Source organism: Chinchilla lanigera, unplaced genomic scaffold (assembly GCF_000276665.1).
Source record: "Chinchilla lanigera isolate Chin_1 unplaced genomic scaffold, ChiLan1.0 scaffold00011, whole genome shotgun sequence".
In the NCBI taxonomy this organism is placed as follows: Eukaryota; Metazoa; Chordata; class Mammalia; order Rodentia; family Chinchillidae; genus Chinchilla; species Chinchilla lanigera.
The window spans coordinates 15,464,569-15,483,550 of NW_004955412.1; the positions used below are offsets into that span (position 1 = coordinate 15,464,569).

General features: G+C 42.4%; 1 protein-coding gene across 1 annotated transcript in view; it reads right to left on the bottom strand.

Annotated features, from left to right (window-relative positions):
• Positions 1 to 5,251, bottom strand: part of Usp28 (ubiquitin specific peptidase 28) — a gene marked incomplete in the record, with an annotated part of 44,684 nt that extends 39,433 nt beyond the window's left edge. Inside the window, 2 exon segments of the mRNA XM_005378149.2 lie at positions 4,049 to 4,181; positions 5,140 to 5,251. Of these exon segments, the coding sequence (XP_005378206.2) occupies positions 4,049 to 4,181; positions 5,140 to 5,208 (202 nt within the window).
• Positions 5,252 to 18,982: the final 13,731 nt, after the last annotated feature.

Genomic DNA, 18,982 nt, shown 5'->3' on the forward strand with positions numbered 1-18,982 from the left:
GAGATCCTGTCTCAAAAAGACCAAAAAAAAATTAATAATAATAGTATCGGGGCCGGGGATATAGCTCAGTGGCACAAGCGCCTGCCTGGCAAGTGCAAGGTCCTGGGTTTGATCCCTGGTACAAAAATAATAATAATAATAATAATAATAATAATAATAATGATATCATAGGTCAATATCAGATAATATCAAGAGTAAGAGGCAAACAAATAGAAAAGCCAGCAGGAGCCAGGTGTGGCAGCACAGGCCTGTAATCACAGCAGTCAGGAGGCTAAAGCAGGAGGACTGCTGTGTTGGAGGTAAGCCTGGGCTACACGTGAGTTCAAAGCCACTTTGAACTATAGGAGGGACCCTGTCTCAAAAAACAGAAAGAGAGAAAGACCGAGAAAGACAGAAAGCTAGCAAAGGATACAAAGAGTTCAAGGCCAGCCTAAACTACATAATGAGACCTTGTCTCAAAAAGATAGATAGATACAAACAGGAAAATTTCACAGGAGAAGAAATGTAGTGGCCAAAAAGAGAGTAATGCATAATCTCAATACCAATTTTACACATGCTAATGAAAAACCAAGTATCACTTCATATTAAAAGGTCAGACAATTTCACAGCCTGACGTAACGAGTTTGAGAACCGCTGCTATTCCGAAACCCGACTAATGGCAGTATAAACAGACAAATCATTTTGGGAAACACTCTCATCACCTGGAAGGCCGGTGTTACGGTTTCCACCTGAATGTCCCCTGGGTCCCCAGGACCTCTAGGTGGGGCTGGTGGAAGGTGACTGGATCATGGGGGTACAGCAGACTTGCTGTGAGAGCTGGGTCACTCCGGACATAGCCAGGAAGAAGGTTCTCTCTCCCTTCCCACCTCCGCCCTTGATCGCTTACGCTTCTGGCCCCCATGCTCCTGTCAGACCCTCCCACATGCCCCTCTGCCTTGGAGCTGGCTGAGTGCGGACTGAAATCTCTACACACTGTGAGCCAGGATAAACCTCTCCACCATTCACCTGTGGTGTCAGCAATGAGACTGGGACTAGGACAGTTACACAGGGCATGGCCTACCCCACTAACTTTATCACTAGCCATATACACGGAAGAAACTCCTGCATACATGCATAAGAAACAGGAACCCAAACAACGGACTGCGGCTTGTTTAGAGCAGCAGAAGCTCCTGAACACCCTAAATACTACACTTTAGTGAAAACCAACTAACAAGAACAGAATTATCTTCCACACGGGTGAATCTCACAAAGAATAATGCTGTCTGAAAAATTACAATGTACCCAAAAAGACACACCTAAGAATGCTCTAGCAGCATTGTTCAGAATAGCTCAGTACTGCATCTGACACCTTCTGACCCTGCCTGGGGCTCTTCTAGAAGCCGCCTTGACTACGTGAGACCATCCTTCTGCTTTCCCCAGCACTCATCCCCGCCTCAGACCTCAACACTGGGCGCACCCAGCGCTTAGCCACTGACCCTTTCCCTTAAGCCCCCTCCTCCCTCCAGCCTGGATCTCTCCCCTGAACTGTGCTCTTGGGTCTCTACGCCCTTCTGACACCTCCATCTGAATGTCTAATGCATTTCAAACTTACCATTATCAGGACTGGGGATATAGCTCAGCGGCACAAGCACCAGCCCGGCAAGCACAAGGTCCTGTGTTCAATTCCCAGTACCAAAAAAAAAAAAAAAGCTGGGTGTGGTGGTGCACACCTGTAATCCCAGCACTCAGGAGGCTGAAGCAGCAGGATTGTTGGGAGTTCAAAGCCAGCCTGGGCTACAAAGTGAGCTCAAGGCCAGCCTGAACTACACAGCAAGACAATGTCTCAAGAAGACACACACACAAAAAAAACACAAACTTACCATTATAAAACCAATCTCTTTGCCTGTAATAGGGCGGCTGAGGCAGGAGGATCACTGCAAGTTCGAGACCAACTTGGACTATAAAGTGAGCTCAAGATCGGCCTGAACTGCATAGAGGAGATCCTGTCTCAAAAAGACAAAAAAAAAAAAAAACCCAATCTCTTTGTCCTCCATCCTAAACCTTCCCCACCTACAGATATTCCACCTCTGCTAAATGCAACTCCATCCTTTCAGATGTGTGGTGGATTGACAACTGGTGGTCAACTTGTAACACCCAGTTGAACTGAATCAGGTGGTGCTGGGTGTGGCAGGCCCACCTGAGACTGTTGCCAACAAAGTAAAAAGGAAAACTGGAGAGAAAGAAGAGACGTAGTTGGGTGGGGGGCCGTTGGTTCTCCTGGAGGAGCTTGTCATGCTGGCTTTCCTGACAGGAACTCAGCTGTTCTCATCGAAGGAGCTCAGGACCTTGCTGCTGAGAATGGCTACAGTTCACTTTGGGGGAGCTCTGGTCCTTACTTTGAGCAACGCTTCCCGGCTCTAGGGGGAGAAGATGGTGCACTGTTCCCTCTCCTGGAGAAGCTTGTCACGCTGGCTTTCCTGATGGGAACTCAGCTGTTCTAGTCGGAGGAGCTCAGGGCCTCACTGTTGCTGAGGATGGCTGTGGTAATTTTCCCGGGAGCTCTGGTTCTTCAGTGTCGCTTCTTGGCCCCAGTGCAGATCCCTCAGCCTGCTACCACAGATCCCTCATCCCATTGGCACAGACTTTCCAGCCTCCACCACTGACCTTGGGTTCTTAGTGCAGATCCTTGACACAGGCAGGTATGAGGCACTGTCGTGGGCTCTTGGCCTCCAGTTGGACTCGGGGCAGGGGGCACTGCCATGGGCTCTAGGTCTGCAGCTGGACTCGTGCAGGACAGTGCCGTGGGATCCAGGCCCTCAGCTGGATTCCTTGGGTCTTGGCGTGTGGACAGATTTCCTGCACTCTTTTATTTTTTTTTTGGCTTTTTGAAACAGGGTCTTGCTATACAGTTCAGGCTAGCGCTGAGCTCACTTTGTAGCCTAGGCTGGCCTCAAACTCACAATAATCCTCCTGCCTCAGCCTCCCGAGTGCTGGGATTACAGGCGTGCGCCACCACGCCTGGCTCCTGCACTCTTTTGTACTAAACTCTTTGGGTAACTACTATAAAATAATCCTATATATTGTGTCCTGTATTGTTATTGTTTTCCTTGTAAACCCTGACTACAACAAGGTGCTTAGAGAAAATGTAGAGTCATCTTTAACTTCTCCCTTTCCCTAACAACATTCCTCTCTAAGCACCTTCTACTGCCTCCTGCTCCCACCAGGATTCTTTTTTTTTTTTTTTTTTTTTTTTTTGTCTTTTTGAGACAGGGTCTCACCATGCAGTTCAGGCTGGCCCTGAGCTCACTTTGTAACCCAGGCTGGTCTCGAACTCCTAACGAGATGCTCCTGCCTCAGCTTCTCAAGTGCTGGGATGTATGTATGGTGCACTATGGTGCCTGGTGCCACTATGATCCTCAGAGCCCTCCTCACTCACCCAGCCTCAGCTCTGGTCTCTTTAAGCAAGGTGGATAAGCTCCCACCATAGGTCCTCTGTTGACTCTCCCCAATCCTGCCTGGTACTTTCTTAAAAGGCCCAGTCTACTTGAAATTCCAGGCCTCCCTTTTCCACTTCTTTCATTCAGCCCCGTATTTTTTTCTACGCTATTTTTCATGTTCTAATATGCTATTAGAACATATTATAATCTGTTTGATCTCCTTCAACTGAAGCATGGAGCTACACAAAGGCTGGTATTCAAAAGTATTCTGACACATAGTTGGTGCTCACTGAATAAATGCTACAGAATGAGTGAATGAGAATACACTGAAGAGATTGGAATTGTGCCTGGACCTAGTAATGGCTCAATACTTGCTATTCAAAGGGTTGATCTGATTGACAGGAACTCATATGTACTCGTTCCTTTTTTTTTCGTCTTTTTGAGACAGGGTCTCACTATGCAGTTCAGGCTGGTCTTGAGCTCACTTTGCAGCCCAGGCTGGTCTCGAACTCGCAATGATCCTCCTACCTCAGCCTCCCGAGTGCTGGGATTACAGAGGTGCGCCACCACACCCGGCTCTCACTCTTATTATTCAGCTAGTTTCAAGAAGCACCAGGACAGGAGATACCTACTTGCTAACACTTCTTTGTTGGCGGCACTCCCCTCTACCTCAGATGGTTCAGCGGCAACAGCGTCTTGAGTGGGCTCCTTAACTCTTTCATCCGTAAGCAGGCTGACTGCCTGGGTGATGTCACCATTACTGGCCTAAGGACAGAAAGAAAACCAGAAATAAAGTGTCACAGAATTTAAGTAGCAAGTTAGTTGTTCCTTATACTTCCTTACAACATTGGTGACACACTGAATAAATCCAGGGTCACAGGTAGAAAAAGAAAGCGTGATGTGTGGACAGCGAGCCTAATTTGCCTGAAGGTACAGGAAACACCCAGTTAGAGGAAGTGAGTCGCCACACCTTGATTCCCCAAAACCAACGAAGATGAAACCTGCTGCACACTTGTCATTGTTTTAAATCCTACTACTACTGATTTCACAAAACAGCTCAGGTACAACGTGTCAAAAAGGGAGATTTTAAATGAAATCAACCTCTACAACAAAAGTATCAAGGTGACTTCCATACGTTGTAAGGGGATCATATTTGTTCTGAACCCTTTATTGGGAAAAACCTCCAAAACACACAACAGGAAAACGAGTAACTAAACTTCATGGAAGTATCACTTGGATTCAACAATTAGCGAGGCAGGGCCAGTCTAGTCTTACCTATACTGCTGATCATCTCCCAGACATTTTGAGGCAAATCCTAACCATTTCATCATTTCATTAGTTAACATTTCAGAATGTATCATTTTCAAATAAAACCCACAATGCTTATAGCAACGATGGTTTTTTAAATATCAATTTACCAATTCAAACTTCCCTGCCTCAAATATTATTTAGTCTGTGGGTTTCAGTCAGGATCTATATACACTCTACAAGATGCAATTCACTGATATGATTCCCAAATCTCTTTAGTCTGTGCAGTTTTTCCCACAAGTTCCCTCCAACTCCCTACAATCCACCAGGTTGAAGAGACCAGGCTATTTGATGCGTACAGTTCTTGTCCCCACATGAATTTTAATGTTGGCATAAAAATAGCTCAGACAACAACAACAAAAGAGGATATGGATAGCTTTTTAAAGGCTCTTAGCTGAGAGTACTGGAAACCAACCTTTAACGCTTCATGAAGGAAGGATGGATCTTGAATGCCTGTGATTTCTCTCAGTTGATTTAAGAGCATTTGGCAACTCTGTATTTGAGAAACAAACAAAAATGCACAAACATGTCAGTCAGAAAGTAAGCCCGGCACATCTGACACAGACCTGAGACTTGCATTTTTCACTCTATAGAACTGCAAGCTCCATGTAACAAGGTACCGACTGCCAGGTGCGTTCTGAAATGTCCAACCTATTACTCTTTCAAAAGTCTAAGCACAGGAAATACTTTGGGCACTTACAGAAGAAATATAAGTATGTAATCAGTAAAACTACAAACATACACATAACATTTCAGTGTACTGCTTTAGACTCAACAGACACTTAAGGTGCGTCAGGTTTTCCCTTCCGTAAGCAATAGGTCATATAAGGAGGGCAGGGAATCTGCACGGATGTGAAGACATGCTATTTTAAGCTTTACTGCACATGCCATTTGTGTGTCATTTTTCACTGACAATAAGTTTCCAATCATGCAATTAGCAAACAAGAGGTTCTACCAACATCGTATTTAAAACTTGCGTTTGATAACTTAAACAGAAGTATAGCTAAAGCTAGTTTTTTGAACGATTAAATAAAATGAACTATGGAATAATTTTGTAAATCTGAATCATGGAAAAATCTAACTCCTTAACTTACAGCTACGCAAGACCAGTTAAAAACTCCCTTTCAGCTTAAAAGTCTTCACCCTACCACTTTAACCTGTTTTGCACAAAGTCAAAGGTTAGCACAAAACACCTATCTACAAATACAGCGCAATTCAAACAACTGGCTCAATTTAAGATAACGATCTTTCAGAATAAAACTGAAAAAAAAATTCAAAGTTACTTCAGCGAAAAGAAATGTAACGTATGTCACTGCTAAGCTTTTGCCAGCATTAGGTCCTGATTCTAACCTGGGGCTTCCCCACCAACTTCAATTAGAACATGTCTCAGAGAGAGTCCACTGCCAGCTGGAACAGAAACACTATCCTATGTTCTTCAACAGCTGAGGGCCCAACAACACACTTGAGGGTCACACAACTAGAAATAACTAACTGAAACGTCCCTCCAGAATCCCCAAAAAAGCATCAGCAGCCTTTCTGTTCCAGGCAGGGGTTACAGTCAGAGGCTAGAAATGGAACCCGACCCTGCTGAGACCAGCAGTCTTTGAGGCAATGGGTCTTGTTAAAGCCAGTCCCTATCTGTGTACTGGGAATGACTATCAGACTATATGGTTTTACCTTGGCAGAGGTTGAAAACACAAGCATGTGATTCTTAGAAAAAGAATGTATTATTAAAAGTTCCCAAACTAATTCTATTTGATTTTACTGTATAAGGCTGCATGCATCTATGCATGTGATTCATACATAATTTTCTAAAACTCCAAAATCAACATATCCCAAAAACAACAGAATAATTAGGAGTGGAATGGAGTAATATAATCATATCTTTTCATGGAATAACTTTGTTTAAAGACACAGGCTCGCTATGTAGTTCAGGCTAGTTTTGAACTCACTGCGTAGCCCAAACTGGCCTTGAACTTGCAGCAATCCTCCTGCCTCAGCCTCCAGAATACTAGGATTACAGGTGTGAGCCACCACACCCAGCTCTGGAAAAACTTTACCAACACTTATGATTCACAGAATATAATCCAGAAAAAGTAACACATATATTGCAATACTTACTTCCAGCCAGGTGCTATTTTAAACACTTTGTATATAAAAACTCACTTTACTCTCATAACAAAACTGTGAGGTAGGAATCACGACCATTTGACAGAACACTGAGGCAAGGAGATTAAGTAACTTGCTTAGGGTCATTGCTGGTAAGGGGTCAGCCCAGGATTTGAACTCCAGCTACCTGACTCCAAATGGTGCAATGTAACCACTAAGCCATGTTGTATCTGAGAAGACAAAGAAATAGGCAAGATTACTATTTCAAAATAATGCAAATATTTTATTCTTGTATTTTGATCTTGATCTTTACATCTCAGTAAGTTTTTTTAACTTTGCCTGTCTGTACGTAATCAAAAATTGATCACTTAGTAATACAATCTGTTCTCAGCAAGCTATCATCACAAAGAACCGAGGTAAATGCTGCATTTGACTAAACCTAAGGTGCCATCCATCAGCCATAAAGAAAAATTGTTCTTTGCTGTTCAATTTCCATACGTTTCTCATATGGAGTACTTTTTTTTCTGTCCTTGGAGTTTGTTTTTGTTGGATATGTGCATTTCAATGCCCAATCACAGTGTAATCTTTTAAAAGGCATTTTAAAGTGTAGGTGGACAGAGCAGTGTCAATTGCCCAGCCGTCTTTACCACAGCAGGAGCAGCCAGCCAGGACTAAATCCATACATCTGCTGGCAATGGCAACCACACCTCTAACCTGGATGACAGTGAATGTAAGGAGTATCTTGATTTCAAAGACAACGGCAAATAAATATGAACTGACGAGATGGGGTATTCAAGTGTCGCTTTACTAACCATGTTCATTGGGCCTTGAATGAAAGTTACGATCTAGAACTCCCAGTCCCCTTCCTGCACTTGTAACGGGCAGCAGCGGACAGTAATAACACTTCTAGAATAATATTCAGGAAAGGAAAATAAACTCTTCAGTTTCCCTTTTTTAGAAGCCCTTGGGTTAAGGTGACAACTGTATAAAATTATTTTTTACTGCTCCAAAAACAATGTTCTACTTGTAATTCAAATCCAAATTGCTCATCTTACCATTTGGAGCCTTATTATCTGATCCTACCCTTAACTGGTTCAGCCTTTTCTCCTCCTTAATTCTGTGCTCCGCGAACTCCTTCTCGCATGCTGTTAGTCAGCTGTCACTGTGGCAAAGTACAGTATACGGGATAATCAGCTTATAAGGAGCAAAGCTTTACTTCTGGCTCAGGCTCCCAAGCGTCCCTCCATGGTCACTTGGCTCCACTGCCTTGGGCATGTGGCTACACAGTACTTCACGGCAGCGGCCCAGGACACAGCACCCTTGTTTAGCTCGTGGTAGCCAGGAAGCGCAGGGACAGGAAAGGGCCCGAGTTCTAATATCTCCTTCAAGGACACGCCACCAGTGACCTCATTTCTTTCTACTACATAAAAGTCCTACCACCTTCTAACAGTACCACAGGCTGCAAGCAGGCCTCATCACTCGTACTTCTGGGCAACAGGCAGGATCCAAGCCACAGCACTTGCCTCGGTGCTGTGGGGACTGACGCATGCCTGAATCCCGGCACTCAAGGCGACTGAGGCAAGAGCATGCAGTCGGACGCCAGCCTGCGCAAGTTAAGTGACCCTGTCCCAACATTTTAAAAAAGGCTGGGGATGTGGCAAGGTCAATACTTAATACAAAAACAAAACAAAACAGACAGAAACCCAGTCCACACTCCTCTTCCCCTTCCTAACCGCCCAGCAGGGGAATGAACAAGCCTGTAAACGAATGGGGCTTACCGGGCGCCGTTTCTCCTTACACAGTTCAACTGCTAAGTATGAAACTCCTGCCTCCTTTCAATCAAGAACCATGCACCATGACGCCTAATCTGAATTATCCATAGGGTAGCGGTGACAATGACTGTAACCAACACTTACTTCTATTATTATTTTTTGAAAGGGTTCTTGCTATGTAGCCCAGACTGGCCTCTTACTCACAGTGATCTTCCTGTCTCAACCTCCAGCGCACTCTACTACACCTGGCTCTGTAACTAACATTTATTGAACACCTACTTTATGTCAGAAAACTTTTTTTGTGTGTGGTACCAGGAATCAAACTCATAACCTCAGGCTTGCCAGGCAAGTGCTATGCCACTGAGCTATATCCCCAGCACCCAGGAAACTTATATACATGTAATAATTCCTACATGCATGTATAATTACCCTACATACACGTATAATTCCAACAATACTAAACAGTAAGAACTGCACAAATTACTAGGAAATTAAGATTTATATAATCTGCTGGGTGTGGTACACACCTCTGTAATACCAGCACCCTGGGAAGCTGAGGCAGGATGATCTAAAGTTTGGGCCCAGCCTGAGCAAATTAGTGACTTAGCAAGACTCTGTCTCAAAATAAAAAATAAGAAAAGGGCTAGGAATGTATCTCTGCGCAAGGCCCTGTCGTCAAACCCCAGTACTAACAGAAAAAAAAAAAAAAAAAAAAAGAATTTACAAGACCTACTTATCACAAGAAGTTTTTTCTGTTTGTTTTTCAGACAGGATCTTGCTATGTAGCTCAGCTGGTCCTAAACTCACTATGTAGTCCAGGCTGGCCTCAAACTCATGGCAATGCTCCTGCCTCAGCCTCCCAAGTTCTGGGATTATAAGCATGTGCCACCACGCCCAGCCATCAGAAATTTTAAATTGAAAATTACATCAAGGAAAGCTATTAAGAGCATGACAGCAGTTTCACAAGGATCACACCACGTTACTGATATACTTGTACAATTACTATCATGACTCATAGATGTTTAGCTAAACCTAAATTCTCAACAGTACCCACACCCCAAACCCTAACAAGCACTGTGTACTAAATGCTAATCGTACAGTGCCAGGGAAACTAAACTCATCAGGATCCTGCTGTATTACTAACTTAATGCTTCTCCAGATCTTCACAGAAAATGCACTTAGATATTTACTTTTGCTCTGAGAATCCCTCTCTATATAAAGTGCACACCCAACAGGAGACAAGACAAAGCCTGCGCTCTTTTCACAGTGAAGTCAAACAACTGGCAAGAAGCAACAGGTAGGCATTTCCTTGGCTAAATTCACAGTTTTCACCGAACAGAAAGTAGTCTCTTTTTCTGCCCAGAGGCAGTGAATGAAGACAGGCACAGCCAGCTCCCTGAGAAAGGAATTTTTCTTTCTGAGATGAGTCTCACTAGGTAGTTCAGGCTCACCTTGAACTCACTATGTAGCTCAGGCTGGCCTCAACTCCAGGGAGCCTCCTGCCTCAGCCTCCAGGAGTGCTAGTTACAGTCATGACTCAGTGGCTTTGAAGCAATCCCGTTCAGACCAGAATGAGACCCTCTTAAAGCAGACAGTAAATCACTCCACAATGAATAACAAACAGGATCATGGGGACAACAAAAAACAGACAATTAAAATTTTTTTTAACAAGCAGTGATTGGCCTAATCCTACTGCAACAAAATTAAAACTTTCTGATAAAGGAAGGCCCCACATTACTACTTCCTAATCTTTACAACACCCTATTTAGCACTGTGATGAGGCACTTTCTAGATTTCATTCCTTCAAACAGGGATGCTACTTTCATCATCCTTACATCTATTTCCTGATCTTAGCTGTCCAGTCTTCACAAAGACTATTCCCTATTTAAAACTAAGTAACTGGTAAACGTTCCTTTACTCCAAAGAAATACCAAAGTGTACCTAATAAAAATCCCCCCAAAGTTAAAGATCTGATTTTCGGGGCTGGGGATATAGCTCAGTGGCACAAGCGCCTGCCTAGCAAGCGCTAGGTCCTGAGTTCGATTCCCAGTACCCTCCCCACCCCTCAAAAAGATCTTATTTTCCAATTTTAAAATTTAGTACACAAGAAGCGGGGGAGAACCTAAGAAGGGGGAGGGACCTACAGGAGTCTAAGAAAATATTTACCATCAGCTCCAGAAACTGTCTTGACAACAGTTTCTTAACAATACACTCTGAGCCCGCTAACTTCTCCAATCTCCAAAAATAAACAATGAGCCACAAAATCTTGCCCAGAGTATTTATTCAGTTTTTCTCCCAGCAACAACTCCATGTTGGTCCAATTTATCCACAGGAAAGAAACCTAATAGTGATCACAACATGACTTGTTAAACATGACGAACAGCTATTTTTTTGACATACAAGGAGGCTCCCCTCACATGGCCACTGGACAATTTGTGTGAGGGATGCGAAGTCAGTACACGATAAAGCTGTTTCAGATTCAGTTGCTCTTACACGGCATAGAGGAGTTCCAACTGGAACTTAAAGCAAAAAAATGAATTAATCATTATTTGCTTTTAAACATTTTTATTGGTACACGTTTGCAGTACGTAATGATTACATCCTGCTTGCACGGAGCACACATCTGTGACCCCGGCACTCACAAGGCTAAGGCAGGACTTTAAGGCCAACTTGGGCTAGAGAGCAAGGCCAGCCTGAATTACACAGTGAGATCCGACCTCAAAACCAGTCCCTCCCCTTCTTAGGTTCTCCCCCGCTTCTTGTGTACTAAATTTTAAAACTGGAAAATCAGATCTTTTTTTGCGGTGGTGGTGGGGGTATGGGAATTGAACTCAGGACCTTGCGCTTGCTAGGCAGGCGCTTGTGCCACTGAGCTATATCCCCAGCCCCGAAAATCAGATCTTTAATTTTGGGGGGATTTTTATTAGGTACACCTTGGTATTTCTTTGGAGTAAAGGAACATTTACCAGTTAGTTTTATTTGTTTTTTTTGTTTTTTTTTTTTGGTTTTTCTCCGGTACCAGGAACCGAACTCACGACCTTGCGCTTGCCAGGCAGGCGCTTTTGCCGCTGAGCTAAATCCCCAGCCCCACCAGTTAGTTTTAAATAGGGAATAGTCTTTATGAAGACTGGACAGCTAAGATCAGGAAATAGATCAGATCTATTTTGAGGGAAAGACGAGAAATTTATATGCTTAGAGTTTTAGAAATCTAACGGCAAACTTTTGCTATTATTGGGCAGGTCTCAGCATGTAACTTCTATTTTTGATAAATAACAGGGACCAGAGAGGTGATACAGCACTGCATGACGGAAGGTTCTAAAGGTCAGGTAATTTCAGACTTAATCTGATGAACAGTGAGTAATCACGACAGACTCCTCAGCAGGGGAGAGACATACGGGCGTGAGTGTATTAAGGTGACTACATGTGAAGCAGGATGCTAAAGCGGGATGAAGAAAAGGAAAAAGATTACCTTCTCGCGGGGAGTTGGTACATGGACATAACACACCTTAACTCCTGGTTCATCCCCCCCCCCTCTATTCCCTCTCCACCCCGTCTTCTGATCCCCTTCCCACTCCAGAAAGATCTATATCCCTACTTCATATTCCTTATTGTGCTCTGTATTTATATATTGAGTTTCTTATATAAGAGAACCCATGTGATATTTAGGCTTGTGTGTCTGATTCATTTCATTAAAAAAAAACTTTTTACCTCTTTTTTTTTTCACAACCACTAAGAAATTCCAACACTACAGAAGGATGTACGAATTGAAAAGGAAACCGCCTTCTTCCTTCCTCCCCAGGCTTATTTTCCAGGATCCCACTATTAACTTCCTGATGCATCTTTCCAGAAATTCTCTGTGTCCATGAGTGTGTTCTATACTACTATACATAATGCCTAGATTTTGCTTCTTGCTTGCTTTATAATACATTTAAGACTATTTTACCTCATTCTTTTGAATACACCCCTCGCCCAAATATGAGAAATGAGGCTAGAAAGCCACTACACTGTCATATGCAATGCATCTCCAAAAATTAAGGAAACTATACCATTTTTAGCAATATACTGCTAGAGCTAATTGAGAAACTAGGAACATATGAGGGAAAGATGAGAAATTTATATGCTTAGAGTTTTAGAAATCTAACAGCAAATTTTTGCTATTATTAGGCAGGTCTCAGCATGTAACTTCTATTTTTGATAAATAACAGGGACCTGAGAGGTGACACAGCACTGCATGACGGAAGGTTCTAAAGGTCAGGTAACTTCAGACTTAATCTGATGAACAGTGAGTAATCATGACAGACTCCTCAGCAGGGGAGAGACATACGGGCGTGAGTGTATTAAGGCGACTACATGTGAAGCGGGATGCCACCAGAGGAAAAAGAGCCTAACTATGCGCTACACAGCTACGGCATAAACCCGTTTTGATGGAAGTGGCAAGATGCTAGCAGGGAAAATGAAAATAGAGAATACATTGTGAACAGCTCAGAGAATGAAGAAATAGAGTTTAGTCAAATATTTGCAAATGGATGCCTACGAGAATTCAACTGCCAATGACATAAAAGGAAACCAGCAAGAAAAGAAATCTAATACACCACACTAACAAAACGAAGGGGGAGGGGGGCTGGGGATTTAGCTCAGCGGCAAAAGCGCCTGCCTGGCAAGCGCAAGGTCGTGAGTTCGGTTCACGGTACCGGAGAAAAACCAAAAAAAAAAAAAAAAAAAAACCGAAGGGGGAAAACACAGTCACCTCAGTGCAGAAGAGCATTCGACAACAGCCAAAAACCATTCATGATTTTCTAAAAAATGACAAAACTAGAACCAGAAGGAAATTGTCTAACACATCAGGGTTAAAAAAAAAACCTCAGTGAGCTAGGCATGGTGGTACATGCCTGTAATTCCAAACTTGAACCCACCCTGGGCAGTTTAGTGACTTTGTGAGACTCTGCCTCAAAATTTTAACAAGGCCTGGAGATGGAACTCAAAGCGAAGGTCCGGGATTTAATCTCTAGTAGAAAAGACAAACTGACAACAACAAAAACTACAAAAATCTCACAGGGAACATCATATTCAATAGTCAAAGGCTGAAAGCTTTGCCCCTACAGTCAGGACCAGGACAAAGATACCCATTTTAAACTACTATTCAACATTTTAACAGAAATTTTAGCCAGAGCAATTATACAAGAAATGGAAATAAGTCATTCAAATTGGAAGGAAAAAGTAAAACTATTCATTGATGACATGATCTCACATATAGAAAAATCTGAATGATTCCACAAAAAAGTTACCAGACCTAATAAAGAAATTCAGCAAAGTTGCAGGGTAAATGCTTATTTTTTTAAAATATATTTTGAACAATTTTGCATGCTTATATCTGGTAATCTCAGCAACTGATGTGAAGACATATAACATGCAACATAACAACCATTGATGAATTCTACCAATCTAATGAAACTCTGTATTGTCTCCAATGTTTTTTTAAATTATTATTTTCTTATTTTCTTTAATGGTTCAATCAATCTCCCATTCTTTTTTTTTTGTTGGTTTTTTTGTTTTGTTTTTTTCTGGTACCGGGAATCAAACTCATGACCTTACACTTGCCAGGCAGGTGCTGTGCCACTGAGCTAAATCCCCAGCCCCATAATCTTCCATTCTTACATCTGGTAATCTGAGTAACTTCATTGAAGACAACAATATGTAATATAACAACCACTGTTAACCCCTATCATTTGGTTTGAAACCCCGTATCATTGTTAATGTCCTTGCTTTGTTTTGTTTGTATTTTGCTATTTTTTTTTTACTATCCTCTTTAAAATAAAAAAAGAAAATCAACATGGAAAAACCAACTGTCTCTCTATAGCAACAATGAACAAACCAAATGGAAATTAAAACAAAAATTTCATTTATAATAGCATCCAAAAGAATAAAATTTAGCCAACACAGTGAAAAACTTGTACAATAAAACTACAAAACATCCTTCAAAGAGGATAAAGACTTAGCTGGGCATAGTGGTGCACGCCTGTAATCCCAGAACTCAGGAGGCTGAGGCAGGAGGATCGTTGTGAGTGAGGCCAGCCTGGGCTATAAAGTGAGCTCAAGGCCAGCCTCAACCGCATAGCAAGACCCTGTCTCAAAAAGACCAAAAAAAAAAAAAAAAAAAAGAGCAGCCTGAATTACAGAACAAGATCCTGTCTCCAAAGCGCAAGGTTGTGAGTTCGGTTCCCGGTACCAGAGAAAAAAAACAAAAAAAAAAAAAAAAAAAAAAGGAAAGAGACTAAAGACTTAAGTAAGTGACATCCACACTTATGGGTTGATAGACTATTAGTGAGGAGTCGCCAAAGAAACAGAACCAAGAGATACACACGTATACAGACGGACTGTAAGGAACTGGTTCACAGCTACAAAAGGTGAGGTGCCCCAAGACCTGCAATTGGCAAGCTGGATATCCTGGAGCCAGTGGTGCAGTTTTTTTAATCCAAATTTGAGGCCCCAAAGCCGAGACACCTGATGATGTAAGTTTCAGTCCCAGTCTAAAGGCCTGAGAAACAGCTGAGCTAATGATGTAACTTCCAGTCTGAGAACAAGAGGAACCGACGGTTCTGTGCAATGGCAGGAGACTGCAGGCCAAGCTCAAGCAGCCAGGCCGATGAAGGCTCCAGTCGGCCTTTTGGTGGAGTCCTGAAACATCTGCGTGAGGTCCGCTCACACCAGGGAGCGCCATCTGCTTTACTCAGCCCACAGATTTACTGCCACTGTCATCCAAAACAGACATACCATAGCAACCTCTGACCAAGTATCTGGGCACCCTGTGGCCAAATCAAAGTAGCACGTAATACTAACCACTGCAAAAACAGTATAATTAAGACAACAACACTATCAGAACAATGTATTATTTCAATGCAACCCCTATCAAAATTCCAATGGCCTTTTCTGCAGAAATGGAGATTTTCCTCAAATTCACATGGTACTTCAAGAAATCCTGAAGAACCAACAAAGTATGTGAAAAAGAGTAACAAAATCAGAGGACTCACACTTCCCAGTTTCAAAATTTACTACAAGGCTACAGTAATCATAACGCAGGGCAGCATAAGGGCAGCATATAGACCAATGGAATGGGTTGAGAATTCAGAAATATTTTAGACAAGAATGCCACTATTATTTGATGAGGAAAATACAGACTCTTCAACAAACTGCCAGGGCAGCTGGAGATCTATAAGCAAAAGGGCACCGAACTATCTCACGTAATACGCACAACTTAACTCAAGCTAGGGATGTAGCTTACAAGTGCAGCACTTATCTAGCATGCACAAGGCCCTGGGTTTGATTCTCAGAAGTTGGGATAACTAAATCAGATTTCAAAATTAAACACTTTTGTGCATCCAAGGATAGTATCACAAAAGTGAAATCGCCGGGAAATATGGGACACCCTGGGCTACAAAGCAAGTTGAAGGCCAGCCTGAGCTGCATAGTGAGACCCTGCCTCAAAAAGACAAAAAAAAAAAAAAAAAAAAAAAGAAAAATAACAACCTAGGGCCAGGGATACAGCTCAGTGGCACAGCACCTACCTAGCAAGCACAAGGTCCTGAGTTCAATTCCTGGTACCCAGAAAAAAGACAACCTAGAAGATGGAACAAGTATTTTTAAATCATGTACCTGTGAAATGTTAGCATCTACATTATGTAAAGAGTTCTTACAGCCAGGCACATTACAGGTGGCACATACCTATAATCCCAGCACTCCTGGGAGGCTGAAACAGGAGGATGGCAATTTTGAGCTCAGTTTGGACAACTTTGTGAGACATGTTTCAAAAAGGACTCAGAATGTAGTCTGTACAAAGACCCTGGCTGCAATCCCCAGAAAGGGGGAGGGAGTTCTTCCAGCTCAACAATCACAAATTCAAAAATGAGAAAACAATGTGACTAAACATTCCTCCAAGGATATAAAAATTGCTAATTAACTTATGAAAAGCCTCTGCTGGGCACATCTGTAATCCCAGCACCCAAAACGCTGAGGCAGGAAGATTGCCTCAAGTGCCAGGCCAGCCTGGGCTACACAATGAGTTCAAGGCTGGCCTGGGCTACACAGGGAGACTCTGTCTCAAAAAATAACGTAACATAGCATAACATAACATAACGTAACATAACATAAAGCTTGAAAAGACACTTAAAAACAGTCAAAAGGGAAAGGCAAATCAAAACCACATCAAGACACCACTTCACAGGCCAGAGGATGGCTACTGTTAAACACAACAAACAAAATATGAGTAACTGTTTGGTAAGGATGTACAGAAACCAGAGCCCTCATGCACGACTCATAAGAATGTAAAATGTGCAGCTGCTGTGGAGAACAATTTGGCAGTTCCTCAGAAAGTTAAACATAGAATTGTCATATGTCTCCGCAATTCCACTTTAGCCAAACGGTGGAAATAACTCAAATGCCTACCAGAGAAAGAATGAAAAAAACTGTGATAGTCATTCCTCTGTATTACAGACCACGGGTTTCAACAGCCCTGTAGATACCAAAATCGGATGATGTTCAAGTCTCTTTTGTCAAATGGGGCAGCATTTACATATAAACTAAGTACACCTTCTGCATACTCTAAATCTCTACCGGAGTTATGATACCTAATAAATGTAAATGTGATGTGAAGAGGTAAGATTATATTAAGAAATGACAAGACAAAAAGTCTAACATTCAGTATAGGTGCAATACAAACATATTTTCCTCCAATGGATGCGGAAACCGTGCATATGAGGGGCTGAATGTACACCCAAATGGTGGAATATTGTTATTAAAATGAAGTATTGATGCACGCTCTGAACTGAATAAACCTCAAAAATAACACACAAAGTGAAAGACACATCTAAAAGAGGTAAATTTAGAGACAGAAAGCAGACTGGCGTTGCCAGAGGTTGAGGAGGGGACAACAGGAAGTAAGTGCTTAATGGACATGGACCTTTCCTAGCAACATAGATGTTTTAGAACTAGAGGTGACTGCGCAGTATTGTGAATGTATTCATTGCTACTGCATTTGTACAGTCTCAAATAATTAATTTGAGCCGGGCATGGTGGCGCACGCCTGTAATCCCAGCACCCAAGAGGCTGAGGCAGGAAGACAGATGTGAGTTCAAGGCCAGCCTGAGCTACATAGTGAGTTAAAGGCCAGCCCGAGCTACAAAGCAAGACCCTGTCTCAAAACAACGAAGTCCTATGAATAAATAAATTTTAAAAATCTCAGGAGACCTTGTAAGCTGTATTAATATGAATGTCACAGTTTCCTCATCTGTAATAGGATAAATCGTACCTTGCAGGGTGCTATCTATGGTACGGCTAAGTGTCCTGAAAAGAATGACTTAAGGCTTGGCCTCAACCCCTGGTACTACAGGGAAGTAGTGGAATTTTCAAGAGGTAGGAGCTAGGGGGAAGGCTTCAGGTCATAAGGGGATGTGCCGTTGAAGGGGACTTTGGGACCCTGAACCTGAAAAGCCAAGGGAGCAGGTAAGAAGTAAGCCAGCTATATAGCAGTGCACAGCATCAAAAGGACACAGACTGAAAGGCAGGAACCACAGTTATATGTAAATAAAATAAACCCACCTGCACACTTCTGCAAGATGAAAGCAATGATGTATTAGTTGTTCAAGCCCAGGCTGGCTTTGAACATATAGCAATCTTCCTGCTCAGCCTCCTAAATGCTGGAACTACAGGCCTGTGCCACCACTCAGCTGTATTTATTATTTAAGGTTGTAAAATGATGTAGCTAATTCAGACCTGAGGGCCTACGCCGGTACTTCTGTTTGTGAAGAGACTATGGCAAATAATTTTAAAATACCCTTGGGTGATTTTCAGCCACATGTGGTGGCATATGTCTATAATCCCAGCACTCGGGAGCTAAACCCACATGACTACTGTTGAGTTCAAAGCTGGCCTGGGGTACAGTGAGATCAACACCAGCCTGAACTACATAGCAAGACCTTGTCTCAAAATATATATATACAGATGAAGCATACACTCTAGTAATTTTTAAGAAAAAGCAGAATGGATGAGAATGATAAAATCAAATTCCAAAGCAAGCCTCAACACAAAATGGTAATAAGGGATCATAAAAATAAAATAATATAAAACTATAATAAGTAAATAAAAGAATGAGACTTTTAAGTGTGTATTTGAACAACCAAGGGAGAATGGTTAAAACAATTACTACTGAAAGGCCACTGACTTGACTAACGTGGTCAGTCACTGGTCACCTCTGAGAGATGTGTTTCATTTATTAAAAATTTCTTATTAAAATCTCATTTTGGGGGGCTGGGGATTTAGGTCAGTGGCACAGCACCTGCCTGGCAAGGGTGAGGTTGTGAGTTCAATTCCCGGTACTGGAAAAAA